Here is a 23,696-nt window from a genome sequence, read left to right on the forward strand (position 1 = left end):
TATGGCACAGTGCCCTGAGATAAATTTTCACAAGTGACTTAGGCACTTAGCAGGCTTTCAGTGAGATGTAGGCTCTTAAGTGCCTATGCAAAATAAATGGGATTTAGACTCCTAGTCCTAGATCCTTAAAGGTATTTAGGCACCAAACTTCCACTAAAATCAATGGGAATTAGGTGCTTCAAAAACCTTTGTGGACCTCACACTCCAAACTCCTCAGCCCCATCCTCCAGCCTGGAGCTCCCTCCTGCTCTCCACACCCATCATCCCTAGCCCCTACCCAGAGCCCTCACCCCCATCTGGAGCCCTCACCCCAATCCCTTGCTCTAGCCCAGTGAAAATGGGTGAGGATAGGGGAGAGCAAGTGATGGAGGGAGGGGAGATGGAGGGAGTGGGGCCAGGGCCTCAAAGAAGGAGCAGGGGTGAGGTAAGGGTGTTCAGTTTTCTGCAATCAGAAAGTTGGCAACCCTACCTGTGAACTCTAACTGGCATGAGGAAGCCTGAGTGGCTTCAACTGCACTAGCTGAGCATTGCTCATGTGAACAGAAGTTTGCAGGGTTGATCCCTTTTATAGTTACAGTAACAAGGTACAATTAAGAAAATTGAGGTATACCTATACTGGCGCTGGAGGTATAAATTCCTGCTTGAGAAGACATACTTGTGCTAGCTCTCATCAAGCTAGCGTGGTAAAAATAGAAACGTCGCCACAGTGGCACAAGCAGGATCCTAACCAAGATGCTAGGAATATACGTCGGTGGCTAGTCTGTCATTTTGCTTGCACCACGGCAGCCACACTTCTATTCTTAGTGCATTAGCTTGATCACAGCTAGTGCAGTTCTGTCTTCTTGAGCTGGATTTTACACCTCCAGGTTGAAGTATATATTCCTCAGTTTCCTTCTTCCTGTGGCACATAAAGTTCGTAAACCAACACATGTAAATGCTGAAATCAGGAAAAGGGATCATGTAAACATTAGCTGGATTTTTTCCTTTATCCATTAAACTGGCTTTTGTAGACATCACAAACCAAATTTTGCTCTGATTTACTCCACTGACTGCAATGAAATTTACGTAGGCATAAGTGGGCAGAACTGAGCCTGCTCATTTAAAATGGCTGGACTGTTCTCCTTCACATGCTTTATTGCACCAAATTATCACGATTAAGGCTACAATTTAATCATGGGTATTTTAGTAAAAGTCATGGATAGGTCACGGGCAAAAAAACAAAAAAATCATGGCCTGTGACCTGTCCATGTCTTCTACCATAAATACGCCTGATAGAATGTTTGTTGGTGGTGGTTTTATTATTTTTTTTTTTTGGGAGGAGGGAGGAAGAGAGAGAGACACTTCTGCTAAGGAGGTTCCTGCAGTCAGCTGCATCAGCCGCTGCTCAGGCAGTCCTCAGGGCCAGCTGCTCGGGTGGTCCCAGGGGCCCGCAGCCCAAGGCCGCCAGAGTAGCAGCCAGTGAGGCTGGTCAGGGGCTGGGACCACTCCAGCAGTGGCTGATGTGGCTGACTGCAGAGCCACTCCAGCAGCGGCCAGTGTGGTTGTCCCCAAGGCCAGCAGGGGCGGCTCTAGACATTTTGCCGCCCCAAGCACGGTGTTATGCCATGGGGGGTGCTCTGCCACGGGGGGCTCCGGTGGACCTCCTGGCAGAGCGCCCCCCACGGCATGCTGCCCCAAGCACGTGCTTGGTGTGCTGGGGCCTGGAGCTGCCCCTGAAGGCCAGCTGCTTGGGCGGCCCTGGGGTCAGCCACACTGGTCGCTGCAGAAGTCACGGAGGTTGTAAGAAGTCATGGATTCCATGACTTCTGCAACCTCTGTGACAAACACGGAGTCCTAATCATAATCCATCACCTGAGTTGCAATGTCTGTGCAGAATCATCTATTGGTCCATACACAGCACACCAGAAATTGCCTGCACAAGTACTTAATTCCCAAGCAGAATTTCATGTTTGCAGATGCAATTTTAGAATCAGGTTTTGAAAAAAATGGCATATAACATTACAGGCCAATATTCTTTTTTTCCATTTGCCTCAGACGATTGTGTATAAAGTACTGAAAGAAATAAGATTAAAAAACAAAGATGAGTTTTTCTAAATCCACTTAGGCTGTTGGGACATTCAATTGCCATTAACATTAACTAATTACATTTTAATGAGGATTAAATGACCAGATCCCTTCAGCAGCCCTGAAAATCTCAGCGAAGAGTAGGAACCCTAAAAGCATTAGAACGTGATATCTTTGTAATATGTGAGTTACATTTCAATCTACTGCTGAGGCTGAATCCAGCTGTTTTCGTTTTTTTAATTTAACATTTATGCAAGAAGATTGCTTACAAAAATAAAACTACTGGGACTGCCTGAAGTTACACTTTTTGTGGCTTTGATAAGTAAAATGATCAGTCTCTGAAGTGTATGATTTCAGACCCAAAGGTCAAAACAGTCACTTAGGTTGCCAATGTTAACAAAAATTAGTGGAATAATAAAAATAAAATTAAGTGAATTTCCCCCTCCCCATTTCTCCTCTGCTACTACTTTATTTCCCTAGGAGTCCAGCCAGGTTAAGAAGACATAATACACCTCCAACAATCACTAGTACAGTAGCAAGAGAATCCTTCCTTAGAAACAAAAATTTTTTCTTGTCACAGAAGAAAGCAAAACACTTACCAGGCATAACCACGAGGTAGGAAATTTGAACATCAATCAATCCCCTTGCTTCTTCTCCCCTTTTTGAACATTTTGATCAGGTTCAAATTTCAGTCCTCTATATGGAGCTTTACTATGGCACCCCCCAGGAGGAGGGAAAAAAAAAGCTATGGAGTTAATACATTTAAATCAGTAACGTGGGGAGAGGCCTTCGTAGGAAGGCATACTAATGCACACGGGAAGGGAAAACTACATGACTTTGGATCCACTCTGATCATCTCCCTCACCCTAAACATACTGCCATTCATATACCACTAGGCAGCTCCTTGAAAGCCACCCATCATCCATTCCTGCTCCTACGGTGGTTTGTAATGCAACTTGCCACAGAAGTAATTCACATGCATAGGATAGAAATATGCCAACCTAAGCTTTGCTCTGTGACACTGAGCTCAGCTGCAAGAACACAAGAGTCTCAGGTACACAGAACCATCAATGAATGCCTTCCATCTTGAGAGCTGTATTTCTAGTAAGTGCAGGCACTTAATCAGTTAAAAAAGAAAAAGAAAAAAACACAAGAGTAAAAAAAATAAAGAAAAAACCACAACAGAAAAAAAGAATAGGAGAGTAGGACTTGTTATAATAGATCACACCGGGGACATCTAGTCCAGTGTTCTGTCTCTGACACTGGCCATTAACTGGTGCTTCAGAGGACGGTTCAAGTAATCATGAAGTGGACAGTTAAGTAATAACCTGCCATAGGGGAAAGCTGGTGGGAACCACTACTGTAAGTGAAGGTATTTGATGACTTCCAATGGTAAATCCAGATCTGGGAGGATTAAAGGGAAACAGTGGGATGAGGAGGTGGGGTGACATGGGAGTGGGTTGGGGGGAGAAGGGGAGGAACATAAAATCCAAAACCAAAGGAAAACAAGAATGAACATTTCCATAATAAAGGTTGCACTGATCTGTGGTTCAGTAACTGGTACACTAGAACCCAAGTTCTAACTAGGTGATTACTCAGCTTTTAATGAGCCCTCACTCATGCAAACTCCCATTGAAGCAAAAGGTAGCTTGCCTGAAGTGCCTTATGATTAAACCCTTTGTCTTTACATAATATTATTTCCTAAAATTATGAAGGGAACAAAATCCTTTTTTGGTACCTTTATAGTATCCATAGGCACGCCAGGCTCCGGAACTTTATCCAAGTAAGTGGTCAAGTCTTGATCGACATGTTCAAACACTAGTGTTAGTTTGGTCTCTCTGTCTGTTCGTGACACTGTGCATACATCAAATAACCTGAGAGGAGGAAAAGAAAAGAGGAGATAAGTTGACGGAAACCAGTGAAGCAGTACCTTGCAGCTCACACATGGATGCTTCCATTTGCTGTAAAATGTGGAAAAGAACGAACTTTCCAAAGCAGGGACAGTCTGTGAGCTCTCGATGATTCAAGTGAAGGTCAATTATTTGTAACATCACATTAAAACTTCACGTTTGGATTCTGAAATCACAAGCATTACAACTTCACAGCATGATCAAAGAGCAGTAGTTAAGTGAGGAGATGATCAGTTCTGATCAAAGCACAACTACCATTAACAGAATACAGAAAATGATTTGATTTTGTATACATGTTCTCTGCCTCCTGCCACGTTTGCTCCCCTTTCATTCTTCTTCAAGAGGAAATAAGTCAATAGTGACTTTTTTGAGAAACAAAGAAGCTGACTGCTTTTATGCACCTATTATTTTCTTCTCACACCCCTCCAACGTACACCATTACATGATTTGTCACTCAGTTTAGAATCACATTCCTCTTCTCCTCTGGTTTACAGAAACAGTATTTCTGCACTGATTAATCTTGTAAATTACTAAAACCAGGCGTCAGGAAATTGAGTTTATAAAAAACTTTTAATACAAAATACAGCTGCTAAGATATTCTTCCTGTCTCATCATTCTGAACACATTACTCTCTTATTTAAATCCCTCTGCTTTCTCACCCTCTTTCATAGTATCAGGTTGAAAGTTTCTTCCCCTCATTTTCAAAGCTCTTCACAGCTCTCACCATTCTTACTTGTCTGCTCTTGTTTCTTAGGCCTGGGCTACACTAGCGGAGGGTTCGAACTAAGATACGCAACTTCAGCTACACTGAAGTCGAAGTATCTCAGTTTGACTTACCTGGCCGTCCTCATGGCGGCGAGTCGACCACTGCGGCTCTCCCTTCGACTCCACTTATTCCTCCTACCAAGATGGAGTACTGGTGTCGATTCAGGGATCAATTTATTGTGTCTAGATAAGACGCAATAAATCGATCCCCAATACATTGAACACTACCCGCCAATCCGGCGGGTAGCATAGACCTACTCTTACTGATAAGCCTCCCAGCTCCTCTAGCCTGTGATCTATGTCTGCCTGTTTCTTGCACACATTTCTGTGCCTCCCTATATGGAATTCCTTCTGTATGGAATGCCCCCCTCTAAATGATTTGGAGGGTGACTGTTTTCTCTTCTGTCAAACCCTTCCTCAGGGGCTGCCTCTGCCACAATCCCATGGGGAAATTATCTAATTACTGATGGCTTTCAAATGAGATGGGTTATCTGACACTATCTTTTTAATTATTTTTTTAAAATTACAAGTGTTATTTTAAAAAGTATAGATTTGATTGCCTTCCTGTGTGAAACATGAAACAAAATCAGTCAATATATTTATCAATAGTAGATTTTTTTTCTAAAATACATATAATTGCTATTGAGAAAAAGAATATGTAGTCTGATAGGAAACTGGTAACACTATTTTGAGATTTGTGGTGAAAATTTTTTTATTTTGGGAGAAAGTTAAGATTGTAGTGATAAAATATGTATTTATTTTATACCCAATAAGAACAACACACTCGTTTATTGTACGGGCAGTGTAAGATTAATGAGGCCCTTAATTAATAATTTCCTTACTCTTAGATCCAGGACTACACTCTTGATATGCTGGTTCCACAGTAATGCCTACTGCACTAGGTCAGAAGTTCTCAAACTGGAGTGGTGGTGCACTCCCTCTAGGTCACAGAGTATATTCTAGGGTGTGTGAGGAGCTTTAGCAAAAAAATTAACTTACTGCACACATTCAGAGCTGGGCGGCGCCTGCTGGCTGGATGCCCAGCTCCGAAGACATTGCTGCTGATAGAGAAGTAAGGGTGGTAATACCATACCATGCCACTCTTACTTCTCCACTGCTGCTGGCGACGGCACTGCCTTAAGCTGGGAGCCTGTGGATGGCCGGAGAGTGGTGGCTGCTGACCGAGTGCCCGGGTGGTGGGATGTAAACTACTCCAGACACAAAGAAGCGGGGCATGATCAAATAAGTTTGAGAACCACGGGACTAAGCCACAGTGCCTCTCTCCTAGTCACTGAAGTTATGCCATCTGAAAAATATGGGTAAGAAAAATGCTTTGCACTTATTTAATGTTTTTTCATATGTAGATCTCAAAATATTTTATAAAGGTGGTTAAGCATTATTATCTCCATTTTACAGCTGGCCTAAGTTCAAAGATTTGAACCAATATGTACGAGAGGCAATGTGTGCTACTGGATGCTCTTATGGGTCTACCACTTCAGGGTTCTGGCCCCAGCTTTAATAAATATTGCCTAAAATCTCTGGCTAGTCACTTAAACTTGGCTTCTCAGTTATTCCATTTGGAAAATGGATGTCTTAGGCCAAAGATACATTTTGATGACTAATAATTTAACACAACCAAGAGTTTCATTTCCTTTCAGTTCTGAATAGTAGTCCTGGCTTGTTCACAGATAAACACTGAAAATTTTCTCTGTGATGCCCTTTATACCCCCTAACAGCTTTAATGACAAAAGATCATGTCTCATTTTCAAATATTGGCAATTTCTTAAACTGTTATTGTGCTTGAAAACTGCCTGTTGCATGAGTCAGTGTAAAATTCTGTTTCACATTTTGTAGTGTATTAGGATTTTGTTGGGGAAATCAAAGGACATAAAGAAACATCAGAGGTTTTGTAACAATTTCTCCTCCTTTTTATGGTTTCAAGAAGTTCCTACTCCATTTAAGCAAAATGTTCAGAAAACCTTCTAGTTGGCAATAAGACTTAAAACTAAAAATAAGCAAAAGGCTTCTTTACTGGAGTTGCAAGGAGAATCAAAATCAGCTTTATAATGGGACCATGGAGGTTATCCACTCTCTATAACAAACTTATACATTACTGTCTTGGTTCTACAGCTCTAATAACCCAGGCCTCCAACATTGGAGCTCAAGGGATATTGTTGGTAACAGTTCATTAAAGAAAAATCATTATGTGCTTTCTAAGCTCACTAGCCAATAGAGGGAATATATTCTCTCACAAATATATAGAGTCAAATCCTCAGCTAGTGTAAATCAATGTAGCTCAGCTGACATCAATGGAACAACACCAGTTTATACCAGCTGAGGATATGGCCCTTTGTGCCCAATTCTGTTCTAACTATAGAAAATGGCAAAATACCTCTTTTGACATCCATCAGATCAGAATTGTGCCCCAAAAGACCCACAACAAAAAATCTTAATGTAAATAGGTGTTTTTTAGCAAAGTTATTAAATACAGCTAGCACATGAGTGTCCAAGGAGATTGAACTGTCTGGTAAATTCGAAGGAATAGTAACAAGTGGTTAAGAATTGGAAGACGACAAAGAAACAGGGAAAAGTTAATATTTTAAATCAGGACGATTTTTAAATGACCTACAATTTAACATCATTTTGATTATTATTTTTTTATAGTCTACTTTGTTTCCACAACAAATATGGCAGTTTTTAGATCAGAGTATTTTCTGAGCCAAACTTATACGGGCTGCAGAATAGAAGCTTTGTGCAATTTTAACAGAGAGAGGCTCCGCCTCTCCATAAGAACCTTATTTTGACCTAATTAATCAAATGAATAAACATTCATCGGATGAACATAAGAGCATATATTTACGGGGCGGATATTGGCTACAGCAGCAAAAGCTCTGGAACAAATATTATTCTCTTTATAATTCCCTTAATTTGGCAATATAAAGAAGATGGATGCCTCTGTATAGAAAATAAGTTTTGTGAAAAGTCACTAACCGTTCTGAAAAGCAAAATTCTCTGGTATTTGGCTGGAGGTTAATAATCTGTAATATATTTATATGAATCAATGTGGAATGTAGACGGACTGCCTATAACCCCAGCACATGCAAACAGAGAGAAGCCAGACAGGTCTGAACATCTGAACATAAACACTGGAAAATATTTCCAACTGTATGATTACTTTGTGTTTGCTTACATTTACTTAAAAAAAATTAAAACACCTTTTTTTGCCAGGTATTTAATACATTGGCAGAACTTCCCTTTCAACGATTGAAGGGTTGTAATTCAGATTGTTTGGTTTTTTTTAAACAAGATTTCACTGTATCAGATGTAGAAGCAATGTCTATTACTACAAGCTTCCTTTAGAGGGAAAATCAAATACCAATACTCTGTTTCATTTTTACCAAATTGTATTTAATTTGATCGTGGTATTCTAAATGCATGTTAATAGGTACTCAGCTAAGTTTAAGAACTGTAAGAATGAGGGGCAATGCTTGTTTGTCTATTAATCACTGTATGGGGTAATAATAATGCTAATATCTTGCACTTCTATGCCACCTTTCATCTGAGGACCTCAAAGTGCTTTACAGTTAATTAAATAAGACTAAAATCCCCCCCACATCCCATCTGAAGGCAGTAAAGAGGATATAATTATCTCTGCAAACTACAAATGCTCCCTAAATAGAAAATTTTAAGCAGAGCTTGTATAAGTCTTTGATACTATAAAAAAATTACATCTAGCATTGCCTGTGTTAATTACCACTGGAAGAAGATAGCTAGCACAAGGTACACCCTCTTGCTTAATAGCTCCCCGATTGATTAGAAAACCTCAATACAAATTATACTCTTCATATTCATTGTGAGAAAAGCATCCTTATGTAATTCCATAACAGTTGCCTTCTATGGTTAGGATTAACTCTGCCATCTAAACTGTAATTCTTTCAGGCCATTTCCTGCTTATTTTTTCTATTTGACTGGTTACACAGCATCTCTGGCACAGGCTACAGCATACAGCTTTTTATTTAAAAGGTTACATTGTGTCCATAGAACTCAGTGGAGTAAATCCAGATAAATTAATACAAGATTTCCATACTGAAAACTTTGTAAACACAAACCCTGCCCTTCCATTGTACTTATAAAAGAACCCTTTTCATTATTTGCAATGCCTAAATCTAAGATCCACTACAGGAAGTCCGGTAAGTATTTAACAAGAAGTTTGGCTGGAAACGGTTGAAGCGCTGATGTGCAGATCTGAATTAGAACACGATGAAATACTAGAAGCCTACTGCAGACTTGCTTTTCAATGGAGCCAACTTTTGGAGTTAACAGTACCACCTAGGAAAGATTTATTAGCTATGAACACACATAGAGCTCTATTTTCAATTTTGATATTACATTATGTGCATATTTTCTGTATCACTACACAGAAGCATATTTGTCTTTTTCTCTTTTTTTTTGCTCTGAGAATGTAGAAAATTAGAATGTATAGTTTTGCAGCTCTACCACCACAGATTACATGCACTATAGGGTGAAGGGAAACCCTCACACTCCTCTTATACTGTTTTACCACAAGATCCAACTTTGCAAGTGTAATCTTAATTCGTCTTTATTCTGCAACCTATACATAGGAACTGTAAAATTGTCTTAAAAAGGAGAAGACCTATTTTATCATTTCAGCTGAAAACTGCCGCTTCTGCTCTGGCTGGTACGAATATGGTAGCTGCTGCTGGACTTACTTTTTGCCTTCTCTGTTGTGTGTTAAGCCACACAATGTTGGGAAAGTGTAACCAACATTTTCTCACGAGCATCAAGAACTACTGGTGATGGAGGTCAATAGACACTTCAGTCAGAATCACCTGCATGAATCTGGGGCACAGGTGAGGACACCTGCCCCTGAAAACTTTAAAATCCTTGAACACAATCAGTTCTCCTGGCTCCTGTCAGGCATATATTGAAGTACAAGTGGCAAATTACCTAAAGCATAGCTAAAAGGAAGATGGAGAAACAGAATCTCATGGGAAAAGTATTTGAGGGACTATTTACATTATATATATTGCAGTAGTGCATAGGAGCCTCACTCATTGCACTACATGCTGTACAAACACAGAACAATACAAAAAGTTCCTGCTCCAAAGACTATGCAATCTAACGTCACAGAATTATTCTCATTATTTGGAAAGAATAACTCCAAGGCCACTTCATTCTTAGCTTATATATGGTAAAGAAAGAAACATGGAGCCATAATACAAGTGAGAGAAACATTTCAGAAGAGGGATGGGAGGTAAGTAGTGGTGTGTTAATAGAATGCATTTTGGAGACTTCTCAAATCTGGATTAAGTCACAAACGGAAAGAGTTTTATGGTCTCAACCTAGCTCCTAAAGATATTTGTCCACATGGAAAAAACTCTCATGCAATTTACGTATGATTGACATTTTTTGCACAGGACCACTACAAGACTGGAATACCAAGAGTATTACAATGCATGATTGAGGTTTATTGACAAATATGTGTGAGGAAACCTGAATAGCTTCTGCTTTCACTACACTTAGCTCAAGCTAGTTCTATGAGTCTCTAACACCTGGTAGCTAACCAAGATGAAAAAAATATGACAGTCAGGCACCCATTGATCCCAGCTGTCAGCAGAAGCCTTAGATCACCTCCTCTTCTATAATATGGTAGCTAGTCAGTTTGCAAAAGCTTACTCTTAGCCAACAATAACCCCTTCACGCCAGACAAGTATTTTAAGATGTATTTTTAAATAACCAATTTTCTTTATACCTCTGTGAGCAAAAGCTGAATTTGAATATAAGCTACGTTTTCTCTTTTTTTAAATAGAATATGATTCTGCTAACAGATATAAGAAGCTTATTGCTTAGTAAAGGTCCTTATGCCTGAAAAAGCGTACTATATAGCTGGACAAGAGAACTAGAGCTGTGTGCAGTGCAGAAGCCATGCTCAACAGAGCAAGCAAGCACGCGAGTGAACAGAAGTGAAGTAGAAGCATCATATTTTCATATGTTTTAGAGTCATTTCTCCTTTCCCACTACATGCTGCTTTGTCTCAGTATTTGATATTCACTTCCCCTAGTAAATGGTAACGAACTCCTCCATACCTTTGAATCAGTTTATATCTCAAGAGGTTCAGTATCCTTGTCCAAAGGAACTAAACATACAGCGATGGAGAGAATATAAAAACAGAGGAAGGGAAGCCCAAAATGTATGGTCTCCCACATCTCATCTTTGTCATAAATTTTTTTAAAGCACCTGAGTGACCTTAGGAGTCTATGTTCCTTTTTCAAAAGTAATGTAGGCACTTAGGCCCTAACTTTTAAAGGTATTTAGGTGTTTGTGCCCTCAGCATTGCAATGCCTAACTGATTTAGAAACCTACATCTCATCTTTAATATAGGCACTTGAGCCTACATCCAACTAACTGTCAATGGGAGTTTAGTGCCTAAGTGTCTAAATCCCTTTTGAAAATGAGACATACATATTGCTGTGCTGAATGTAACCATGCCTAAATACCTTTAAAAATTTGGGCCTTAAGACCCCAGGTCTCAATGCAAATCAAATGGACTTAAGCACCTAAGTGTCTAAGTCACTTCTGAAAATGGGACTTAGGTGCTTTTGAACATTTTACCCTTGACCCCTTTATTTTCTGCTGCTCCACCTTAAGACTTGCATTTTGGAAAAGACTGAGGTAGGAATGATCTTCTCTCTCCCCACTCATTCTTAAGAGTTTTGGAGCTCTTCCAGGTGTGGATCACAAAAGAATAGAATAACACACCATTAGATATAATAAATTGACCTATATGTGGCAGGTCCAAATGTTATACAGATTCATGTAAGTGACTGAGCAAGTTTTCAACCCTGAAGTCCCTCATTCATTAGCTGTTGTACTGAGATCAGAAACAGCTGCTATGCAGAAGCCACTGCATTGCGCAAGTGAGGCAGTAGAACAAGGGTAGGCAACCTATGGCACACGTGCCGAAGATGGCACGTGAGCTGATTTTCAGTGGTACTCACACTGTCCGGGTCCTGGCCACTGGGCATTTTAATTTAATTTTAAATGAAGCTTCTTAAACATTTTCAAAACCTTATTTACTTTACATACAACAATAGTTTAGCTATATATTATAGACTTATAGAAAGATCTTCTAAAAACATTAAAATGTATTACTGGCACACGAAACCTTAAATAAGGTTGAATAAATGAAGACTTGGCACACCACTTCCAAAAGGTTGTTGACCCCTGCAGTAGACCCTCCTATTCCTATAGCTGCATTCCAAGAGGACTTGGACAACATTCTTTCTTGCAGATCGCTTAGTGAGGGTTAAGAGAAGAATGAGGTTATTAAGACGACAAGGTGATCACTTATCTGCAAGCTGAGCTTTATGCTATAATTTTTTCTTGCGTCTCTTCTTACTTGAAAAAATTATTTTAAAATGCTTACTTTTTACAAAAGATGTTTTTGTTCTTTAAAAGTGAGTGTTGTATGTGTGTGAGAGAGAAACTGGTGCTCTTGAAAGTGAAGTAAATAGCACTGGCTAAAGTCCGATAAAGTGCAGGCAGATGAGGCAAGCTTTCAACACACAACTCTGTCTTCAGTCCTGACCTGCAAAACCCCTCTTCTGGGCCTCTCTTGAGCAAAGACTGCCCACGGTGCCAAATTGCATGGTGGTTTTATGTTGTAGACACATGTCTGGTAGGGACTAAGATGAAACCACCAAACTAATTTTCACTTGCAACGTAAGCCAAGATTTGTGCCCAAGAGATGAAAAGGCTGGTGCATTAATTCACTGTGCCAACCCAGTCCCACAAATACCTTTAGCTGTTAGAGTTTAACTTCATAGAAAGTGTTTGACAAGATGGTCTCTTCACCTCTCTTGTTTACTGCACAATGCTGTCTTTTCTAGATCTGCTGCTGCTTGTTCACCTTCCCAGAGGATTGTTTCTAAGGGCCCAACAGAAGAGATGAGTTTTGTAGGACCTCAAGATTGCAAACAGTTGTCATAATAGGCCAGGCACTCAATTTAGGGAGTCATTATAGCATTTATACATTCTTCAGAATACAGACCTCCTTTGCCAGCCAGTTATCAACTTCATCTCATCTGGAATTATTTTAAGACAAATGGCTTTTATTCAGGACCCACTCAGTCATACATTGAATTAGCAAGAATACCACCAAGGTCTGAGGAAGACAATACATGGAGGCTGGTATCATCAGCTGGCTGATGTTACTGTAACTCATAGCACCTCACACTCTCCAGTAGTGGCTTCAGATACATATTAACATGGGGGTGACAAGACTGACCCTTGTGGATTACCATAACTAATACACCAGAATCTCTCTGAAAGGAAGCAGAGTTGCTTTCAAGTGACTCCATCACCCCGCCAGGTCCCACAGTCAGTAGTATAACATGACCATCAGCTGGAAAGTCACAGACAGATTCAGTAATATCAGCTATGGATGTCTGACCTCTCTCTATTGCTCTGAGGAGACTCACATCCAAGTAGATAAATGCTGTTTCACTGTTATGCAATAACAATACTGACAGCATTCACGAGGCCCCGGTTCAGCACATAAAGTAAAGAGGCTCTGATTCACGAGTAATGTATGTGCCTCTTTTATGAAATGTTTTCAGTTTGTAAGAGTACTTTCCTCAAGGAAAGTTACATTCCTTTTTACATGTTTTCCATCCTTTGAGTTTCTTGATATATAAATAAAACTTTATGTCTGAATACTGATTATGTTTAATTCAAACGAAAGGAACTCAGAGATTACCCTTGAATCCGAGTTATGCCTAGCGTAATGAAGGACAAAATAAAGACCAGTCTTTATTCCTTTATGATCCACAATCAAGCAGTTGTGTTACAAATTCCAAACTTCACTTTACATTTTATATTCAGCCAAAAACTGCAATATATAAGCTGTTTCTCTCACTTCTGTATAAAAAATATGAAGACAGATATAAATCAGGTCTTCATGAAGTTTGATAAGTTTAAATATTTTGGAGATTGATAATTATTACATATTCTCCAGTTGATCAAAATAGCGAGCCAAAAAACCCCCAACAACCTCTACTTGATGTAGACTGTAGTCCTAGCATAAATCAATTGGAGTGCCCCAAGACTCGGTCCTGGGGCCAGTTTTGTTCAGTATTTTCATTAATGATCTGGAGCATGGTGTGGACTGCACCCTCAGCAAGTTTGCAGATGACACTAAACTGGGAGGAGTGGTAGATATGCTGGAGGATAGAGATAGGATACAGAAGGACCTAGACAAATTGGAGGATTGGGCCAAAAGAAATCTGATGAGGTTCAACAAGGACAAGTGCAGGGTCCTGCACTTAAGGACGAGAAGAGGACTACTGCACTGCTACAGACTAGAGACTGAATGGCTAGGCAGCAGTTCTTGCAAAACAAAGGACCAAGGTTACAGTGAGAGAAGTGGATATGAGGCCCTTTGCCAAGAGGCTAACGGCATTTTGGGCTGTATCAGTAGGGACTGCCAGCAGATTGAGGGATGTGATCATTCCCCTCTATTACATTGGTGAGGCCTCATCGGAGTACTGTGTCAGTTTTGGCCCCACACTACAAGAAGGATGTGGAAAATTGGAAAAAGTCAAGTGGAGGGCAACAAAAATGATTAGGGGGCTGGAGCACATGACTTATGAGGTGAGGCTGAGGGAACTGGGATTGTTTAGTTTGCAGAAGAGAAAAATGAGGGGGGATTTGATAGCTGCTTTCAACTACCTGACAGGGGGTTCCAAAGAGGATGGATCTAGACTGTTATCAGTGGTACCAGATGACAGAACAAGGAGTAATGGTCTCAAGTTGCAGTGGGGGAAGTTTTGGTTGGCTATTAGGAAAAACTTTTTCACTAGGAGGGTGGTAAAGCACTGGAATGGGTTACCTAGGGAGGTGGTGAAATCTCCTTCCTTAGAGGTTTTTAAGGTCAGGCTTGATAAAGCCCTGGTTGGGATGATTTGGTTGGGGATTGGTCCTGCTCTGAGCAAGTGCGTGGACTAGATGACCTCCTGAGGTCCCTTCCAACCCTGATATTCTATGATTCTATGAAATAACCATGCTTAGTAATTTGTGCAACATTATATATAATATTTTGCATGCAAGGATGTTTTGAATTACAAGTCCAGTCCTTGAGAAGCAGATAAAACCACCTTACATCTGTTACAACTTTGCTGGAACTTTTTTTTAATTTTCAAGTCTTTGTAAAGTATATTGGGTGCTAAGCTCTTTGAATTTTTCAGAAAGAAAAGGAGAGAGAGACTGAAGAAAAGGGGAGCTGGAAATACAGACAAAGAAGAGAAGATATACCATATTATATCAAATGGAAAAAGGGAGTGAAGCGAGCAGGAAAAAGAAGGTAAAATAAGAACAAGAAAGATGCAAGTTTAATTATAAAATATATATATTAAATAAAGAATTGAGAACATATTACAATTAAATACATGGAGGCTGCTATTTTGTTTCTTTAAAATGAATAGAAAGTGGCTTCAGGGTATTTGGCAAATTGCATATTCTATAGCCTGACTTAATCTCAACAATTCCACTCCCTCCCCCACCCCACCCCCGATCCTACCTTTTGAATAACTAATTTTGCAACAACAGGTACACTAGGCCTGATCCAACTCCCACTGAAGTCAACAGCAGACTATCCACTGATTTTAATTAGAGCTAAATTGGGATTATTAGCCTAGACCCCAACTCAGCAAAACACCTGAACAGGTCTTAAGAGGTTTGTTGAATCATTGCTCTAAGTGGTTGAGAGTAAGAAACAAAGATATACAATACCCGACTGCTAATTAATTTGATGGAAATATCTAGTAGTAATGACATTAAATCAGATGAAGTGTCCAGAAAAAATCCAACTTGGCAAATTTAGGCTATGCCTGACAACTTAGTTTAGTATAAATTTTTTAGATTTTGTAAAAAGGAATTGTTTTTACAAAACAAAATAGGAATGGAATTGTCATCATTTCCTTAAAAATTCAAATTTTATAGAAGCATTGTTCTGCAATGTTGTGAACCCAATCACAAAAGCAATGCGACAGTACTGGAGTATTACAAAAGAAGACAGTCTAGAAACAAAAGATTATTAATCAGTCCAGTTTCATTTTCCAGAACAGATATGCAAAAAATAAACAGCATCAACACTGGTCAAGAAAAGTAGTAAACAGAAAAGCAAATTCAATGAGACAACTAAGGAAATTTGTTATGATTTTTATTGTGACAGTGCCCCTTTAAATAATCTTTTATTTATTTGGAAGAGATCAATTACTATGTCAAAAAACATTAAAAACTAATACAAACACTGCATAGTTTATTGTTATCTCAATTCTCTACGTTTCTGGTTTTATTATTACTTATCATTTGTTAAACACAATGTTCTCAGCACTCCAGAGGACACTGGAGTAGACCAGGGATAGGCAACCTATGGCACGCGTGCCAAAGGCAGCATGTGAGCTGCTTTTCAGTGGCGCTCACACTGCCCGGGTGCTGGCCACTGGTCGGGGGGGGGCTCTGCGTTTTAATTTAATTTTAAATGAAGTTTCTTAAACATTTTCAAAACCTTATTTACTTTACATACAATAATAGTTTGGTTATATATTATAGACTTATAGAAAGGGACCTTCTAACAATGTTAAAATGTATTACTGGCACACAAAATGTTAAATTAGAGTGAATAAATGAAGAATCAGCATACCACTTCTGAAAGGCTGCCAACCTCTGGAGTAGACACAACCCTCACCCTAAGGAGTTTAGAGCCCACATAAATGGACAACACAAAACCTGCTGGGAAATCCCATGGATATTTCTACTTGCATTAACAAACAAACAGATGCTGTTACAGCATATTTACTGACATGCACAGAAAAGTGAATTTTGAAGTGGAATTTGAAATAAGAGGATAGAGGGAGAGAGTTCCTGGCATAAAGCTTGATCTTACAACATCCACTAGCTCCAACCTGGCAAAATATTTAAGCATATGCTCAATTTTAAGCATGTGAGTAATGCCATTGATTTCAAAGGGACAATGCATTGTTTTAAAGTATATGTTTGAGTGCTGTGCTGGACTGGAGCTGGATTGCTCAGAACACTGCAGAATTGAGCTAATAGAGGTGAACATGGAAGACAACATGAAATCAAAAACAAGAAGAGAAGATTCACTGGCTGAGCACAAGGGATGAAGGGATAAGAGTAAGAAACGAGAGAAGGGATTTCCTAATGGTTCCTAATATTCTGTTACCTTTTTTGACATGAAATCAAAAACAAGAAGAGAAGATTCACTGTGTGTTTCACCTGCCCAGATCCCAGTTGCTCTGGCTTTAGGAATGTGCAGTAAATTTCACCCTATCAGTAAGGTTTTGGCCATTATAGCTCACTCTGTCTTGGAGTCATTGCACTCAATGTGCAACAGCAGTCAAAAAAGGTAACAGAATATTAGGAACCATTAGGAAAGGGATAGATAATAAAACAGAAAATATAATGCCACTGTATAAATCTATGGTATGCCCGCAGCTTGAATACTGTGTGCAGTTCTGGTTGCCCCATCTCAAAAAAGATACATTAGAATTGGAAAAAGCACAAGGAAGGCAACCAAAATGAATGGGGGATTGGAACAGATTCCACAGGCAGCGAAACTAAAAAGACTAGGACTGTTCAGCTTAGAAAAGAGATGACTAAGGAGGAATATGATAGAGGTCTATAAAATCATCAATGGTATGGAGAAAGTTAATAAGGAAGTGTTATTTACCCCTTCACATAACACAAGAATCAGGAGTCACCCAATAAAGTTAACAGGCAGCAGATTTAAAACAAACATAAGGAAGTACTTCTTCACACAATGCACAGTCAACCTGTCGAACTTGTTGTCAGGGCATGTTGTGAAGGCCAAAAGTATAACTGGGCTCAAAAAAGAATTGATAAGTTCATGAAGGATAGGTCCATCAATGGTTATTAGCCAAGATGGTCAGGGACACAACCCCATGCTATGGGTGTCCCTAAACTGCCAACTTCCAGAAGCTGGGACTAGATGACAGGAGATGGATCACTAAAAACTGCCCTGTTCTGTTCATTCTGTCTGAAGCATCTGGCACTGGCCACTGTCAGAAGACTATTTCCCCATGTTAAGTTCTCCTCACACCTTCTGTGGATCATCTCAATTATCACTTCAAAGGTTTTTTTCCTCCTGCTGATGATAGCTCATCTCAATTGATTGGACTTTACAGTTGGTATGCGTACTTCCACCTTTTCATGTTCTCTGTATGTATAAATAACTTCTGTCTGTGTGTTCCATTCTATGCATCCAAAGAAGTGAGCTGTAGCCCACGAAAGCTTATGCTGAAATAGATTTGTTAGTCTCTAAGGTGCCACAAGTCCTCTTGTTCTTTTTGTGGATACAGACTAACACGGCTGCTACTCTGAAACCTGTCAGAAGACAGGACACTAGGCTAGATGGACCATTGGTCTGACCCAGTATGGCCATTCTTATGTTCTTAAGGTCCTGATCCTGCATTCCTTACTCAGCCAGTGGGATTTTTGCTTGATTAAGGACTGAAAGTTTGGGCCCTGTATGTAGGTTCCCTGAGCCCCTTTTTATTCCTCAGTGTCCTTAGTTCTAAATGTAATCTCTCTTCTCTAACCTTTCCACTGGATTCCATTGATTTTATGAATGAAAATTAATTTCTGAATACGATTCTAGATGTTCATGTTTTGTTGCCATTAGTCCATCATAATACAAATGGGTTCCTTTATGTTCCTAAATAAACATCAAACTGTAAAAAAAATTGCTTAGTTGCTCTTTACATGAATGGCAAAGAAAACAGCAATTAAAATGAACAGTTCTTGTTATCTTGCAAATTAGAACAGTAATTTATTTCTAGTAATTTAAACAGCATTTTAATGGCTTCCAAATCTGCACGAGGAATTTGTTTTAGAGATACACTGGACACAAGGGTGTTGTATCTGATCTATTTTCAGGAAATCTTAAGCAGTACATCTACCTGTTTCCAGCACAAGTCTGGGGGCTAGGTGGCAATACATCTGCTATGCCAGACAATAGACAAAAACAGTTAACATGTGTCCTACATTTTCTCTCTTAATTTTTACAGATGTCAGTTTTGTGAGAAGCTAAAATGCAGTAAAATGGAGAGGGGACTTATCCTACCACTCTGGTGGTTCAGGTCACACAAGATGTGGGAGAAAGAGACTTAACTGAAGAAAGGGAAGAGAAGAACTGTAGGTGTAAAACCTGCAGAGATGAGCAATTCTTGCTATATATATCTTATACCTCTGTGACTGGCATCTTCTACCCACAAATTATCACCATTAGCTGATCTATTTTTGAAAAGCCTATATGCTGTGCTGTGAACCAATGCTAGTGTGTTATGAAGGAATCACCCCCATTACCAGTGAAATCAATGGAAACTCTCATTGGCTTCAGTGGGGATTGGCGTAGACCTTACATTATTTAATTAACAATAGACACTAGATATTTTCTGTGGAAAAGGTGTATTGGTCCAGACTCACAACAAACAAAATAGTCAAACAGTCATCCTGAACACAATGTACAGGATAGTGTGGCATCCTCTAGTGACATTTTATTCTTGTGACATAACTCTCAGCATATAAAATGATGGTTATTTCACTAGCTGCCCCAGGGTGATTACAACTGCACAGTTACTCACAAGGGCCCAGAGTTAATGGGGAATTCTCATCCGAGTAAGACAACAAGGATTTGGACATGGGTTTGGAAAGGAGGCCAGTTATTCGTATTTAAACATTGTGATACTTTCAGTAATATAAATTTCCAAAGAAAAACTACATTAAGATGGAGCTATAGTTAGGTACATTTCAGTAATTTAAGCGTAAATAGCATTACAGGGCTGTTGTACTTGTCCAAAACTAAGCACCATAAACAACGGAAGTTCAAAGTTAAGGTTATACTTAAAAGAAATCCAAGCATATTAAAGCATAGAAATGCATGGTTAGCCACCCAATCAAACATAACTAAGCCCTGTACTGACACTTGTGATAGAGTCTTTGTGCTGCCACCCACCTCTCTGCTATCTGAACACTTTCCATGGAAAGTCAACAGCCACAGCAAACTGCCTAGTGCATTTCATTACTTTTCCCCTCATGAGGGCATGGGGGAAGAGAGAGACAGACCAAGAATGCAACAGGTACTGCAACCACTCCTCACCCTGTTGCCAATTCCCAAATAACAGGATCAATCCTGCAAATGCTCAAGGGCCTGATCCAAAGATCAATGAAGTTAATGGAAGTCTCTTTCATCAAAGTCAGCAGGCTCTGGATCAGCCCCAGAATTATCGTTTATTTCAGTAGGAGTGCCACCTGTGATGGACTCACAGGATTAGGCCTTATACTAAAGGCCTTATACTAAAGACAAGGAATGAATGGAACTAATAAAACTTCACTAGAAACATGTCTGACTTACTAAATTCAGTCCAGAGAAATCACCCTTAAGTATTCAGTAGGTGAAATGGGCTCCTTATTTCCCTTGCAGTGCAAATTCGTTACAATTTTTGTCAGAATTTTAGACACTGTATCTTAAGATGCTGTGAAGCTTCCATTTAAAAAAACAGTTTTTTCCCTACCCAGATTTTGCATTCCACTCTGTCCATTCACAGTTGTTTACACATAGTCAAGCAAGCTCTCTGGCCTTCATGTGTTTCTCCTCTAATGAGCTGTTTTGTTTTAAAGAATCTCAAAGCACATGCATGGACAGAAGATAACTAAAAATATGTATCTCCTACTGTAATATTCTCGTGTGGTTTCATTCTTCTTTTTCCATAGCTGGTAGTTTAATAAACTTGTTTTTTCCTTTTCCATCCAGTTTTCATCATTTCATAATTAACGCACATTGTGACACATTCTCTAGCTTGTACTACTTTTTAAGTATTTCCTTCATTCTCTTCCATACATACATAAAAGAAAAACTATTACACATTATTTACAGGTTTGCCAATGAAAATGGAGAGCTAGTAACTTTTTGATCTAACTATAAATTTTATTTGGCTATGTTTTACTACATTTGGTGCAAAGGCAATTGCTTTCTTTACGGGCTTCTTTTAAGAGCATGGGATTAAGTTTACTTTTTAATGCACAGGATATTTTTGGAGTATGTTCATTGTTTTGAAAATGTACAGGGGGTACCATTGCATCCAAAAAAACAGCAGAAGTATATTTTCATGATATTTTGCAAATGTATGTCATTCAAATTTCTCAAAACGTACAAACAATAACAAAATCTTACAAAAACCAGGTTCATTAGCTATGGCATTAGAACCATTTTACAATAAGACAAATAGAAACAGAGAGAGGTGAAGTAAATTATCCAAGGACATATAGCAAATCAGTGTCAAAGATGGGAACAGAATATAGGTGTGGAGTCCTGAGATCTAACTACTTGCAATACTTAACTTTCTTTTTCATAGTCTTTTGAAAACAACTGCTTAAGAGCAGAAGTGAAATAAAATTATGGGTGTAAATTTTAACTCTTTTGAGTTTGCAAGTGTTTAAAGTGACTTATAGTTGTTTGCATTTACAAAGTGCAGTTGCACATATGGATGGATGGATGCAAGTGAATGCTGGGTATAGACTTGACTGAAAATTTGGCCCATAAATGTTCAGGATTAATACTGCCTTAAAACACTCTGTTTGGGATCAATTTATAACAATATCCAAAACATGCTTTATTTCCCCCCAAATGCTCACCCCCATCTGTAAATGAGAACACCCTCTCAGAAACTTCAACTGGCTTTATGTCTACTACAGACACTAGTACAAAGCCTCCATTCCAGTCTTTAAGATCTGTCAACACTTCCTACTACTGACATATCTTTGAATTTTCCCAACCCATTTCCTATGCTCCACAAATGCCAGACTTCTTTCTGTCCCCGTCTACAATGGGCAGTCACTTCTCCCATGCCTATCACCTCTGTCTTCTAGATCAGCTTCTTTGACTCAATGACTACCTATTTTTAAATTTTCTCTGGGGCCAATTACTGATCCCAACACTCCTTCCGAAAAAGAATCAGATCTTGCTTTCCTGGACCTCTTCCTTTCCCTGTGCTCAGTCATTCTCCCTCATCACCCTCTGCATACTTCTTTACATCTCTCTTACCATATGGGAGCTATGCCCTTATTTTCCGGTTTAACTACAACTTTAAGGCTTTGTACACTTTGACTCACTGCCTGCTCATGTTTAAAAAAAAACAAACAAAGAAACCCAACCCCAAAACCAAAACACAATTCTTTTCTGACCAGATAATAGGAACAGTACAAGTTAGATGTCTTCAAATCACTAGGGCCTGATGAAATGCATCCTAGCATATTCAAGGAGCTGACTGAGGAGAGATATCTGAGCCATTAGCAATTATCTTTGAAAAGTCACGGAAGATGGGAGAGATTCCAGAAGACTGGAAAAGGGCAAATATAGTGCTCATCTATAAAAAGGAAAATGAGGGCAACCCAGGGAATTACAGACCAGTCAGCTTAACTTCTGTACCCAGAAAGATAATGGAGCAAACAATTAAGAAATCAATTTGCAAACATACCTAGAAGATAATAAGGTGATAAACAACAGTCAGCATGGATTTGTCAAGAACAGAGCGTGTCAAACCAACCTGATAGCTCTCTTTGACAGGGTAACAAGCCTTGTGGATGTGGGGGAAGCGGTAGATGTGGTATATCTTGACTTTAGTATGGCTTTTGATACTGTCTCGCATGATCTTCTCATAAACAAACTAGGGAAATACAACCTAGATGGAGCTACTATAAGCTGGGTGCATAACTGGTTGGTAAATCATTCCCAGATTGGTTCACAGTCATGCTGTAAGAGCATAATGAGTGGGGTCCCGCAGGGATCGGTTCTCGGTCTGGTTCTGTTCAATATCTTCATCAATTATTTAGATCAGGGGCAGGCAACCTTTCAAAAGTGGTGTGCCGAGTCTTCATTTATTCACTCTAATTTAAGGTTTTGTGTGCCAGTAATACATTTTAACATTTTTAGAAGGTCTCTTTCTACAAGTCTATAATATATAATTAAACTATTGTTGTACGTAAAGTAAATAAGGTTTTTAAAATTTTTAAGAAACTTCATTTAAAATTAAATTAAAATGCAGAGCCCCTCAGACTGGTGGCCAGGACCCAGGCAGTGTGAATGCCACTGAAAATCAGCTTGCATGCTGCCTTTGGCACGTGTGCCATAGGTTGCCTACCCCGATTTAGATAATGGCATAGAGAGTACATTTATAAAGTTTGCAGACAATACCAAGCTGGGATGGGGTGCAAGTGCTTTGGAAGCTAGGATTAAAATTCAAAATTATCCGATTTACTTCAGACTGTTTGTCCAGATGAAATTCAATAAGGACAAATGCAAAGTACTCCACTTAGGAAGGAACAATCAGTTGCACACATACAAAAGGGGACATGACTCCCTAGGAAGGAATATTGTGGAAAGAGATCTGGGGGTCATAGTTGACCACAAGCTAAATATGAGTCAACAGTGTAACGCTATTGCAAAACAAAGCAAACATCATTCTGGGATGTATTAGCAGGAGTATTGTAGGCAAGACACGAGAAGTAATCCTTCCGCTCTACTCCGCACTGAGTAGGCCTCAACTGGAGTATTGTGGCCAGTCCTGGGTGCCACATTTCAGGAAAGATGTGGACAAATTGGAGAAAGTCCAGAGAAGAGCAACAAAAATGAAAAAAAGGTCTAGAAAACATGATCTATGAGGGAAGACTGAAAAAATTGGGTTTGGTTAGTCTGGAGAAGAGAAGAGGGAGGGAACATGATAATAGTCTTCAAGTATGTAAAAGACTGTTACAAGAAGGAGGAAGAAAAATTGTTCTTCTAAACCTCTGAGGATAGGGCAAGAAGCAATGGGCTTAAATTGCAGCAGGCATGGTTTA

At 39.3% G+C, this 23,696-nt stretch overlaps 1 protein-coding gene and 1 long non-coding RNA gene across 2 annotated transcripts in view; one reads left to right on the top strand and one right to left on the bottom strand.

Moving 5' to 3' along the window:
- The window catches only part of CDK6 (cyclin dependent kinase 6), a 194,025-nt gene that overhangs the window by 146,053 nt on the left and 24,276 nt on the right, over positions 1-23,696 (bottom strand). The window contains exon 3 of the mRNA XM_032785384.2: positions 3,803-3,938. Within this exon, the coding sequence (XP_032641275.1) occupies positions 3,803-3,938 (136 nt within the window). The remainder of the gene's footprint in view (positions 1-3,802; positions 3,939-23,696) is intronic.
- On the top strand, positions 5,871-15,202 carry LOC142046317 (uncharacterized). The gene is made up of 2 exons (XR_012655209.1): positions 5,871-6,058; positions 15,005-15,202. It is a non-coding gene; the product is annotated as an uncharacterized LOC142046317 (long non-coding RNA).

Source organism: Chelonoidis abingdonii, chromosome 2 (genome assembly GCF_003597395.2).
Source record: "Chelonoidis abingdonii isolate Lonesome George chromosome 2, CheloAbing_2.0, whole genome shotgun sequence".
Taxonomy (NCBI): Eukaryota; Metazoa; Chordata; order Testudines; family Testudinidae; genus Chelonoidis; species Chelonoidis abingdonii.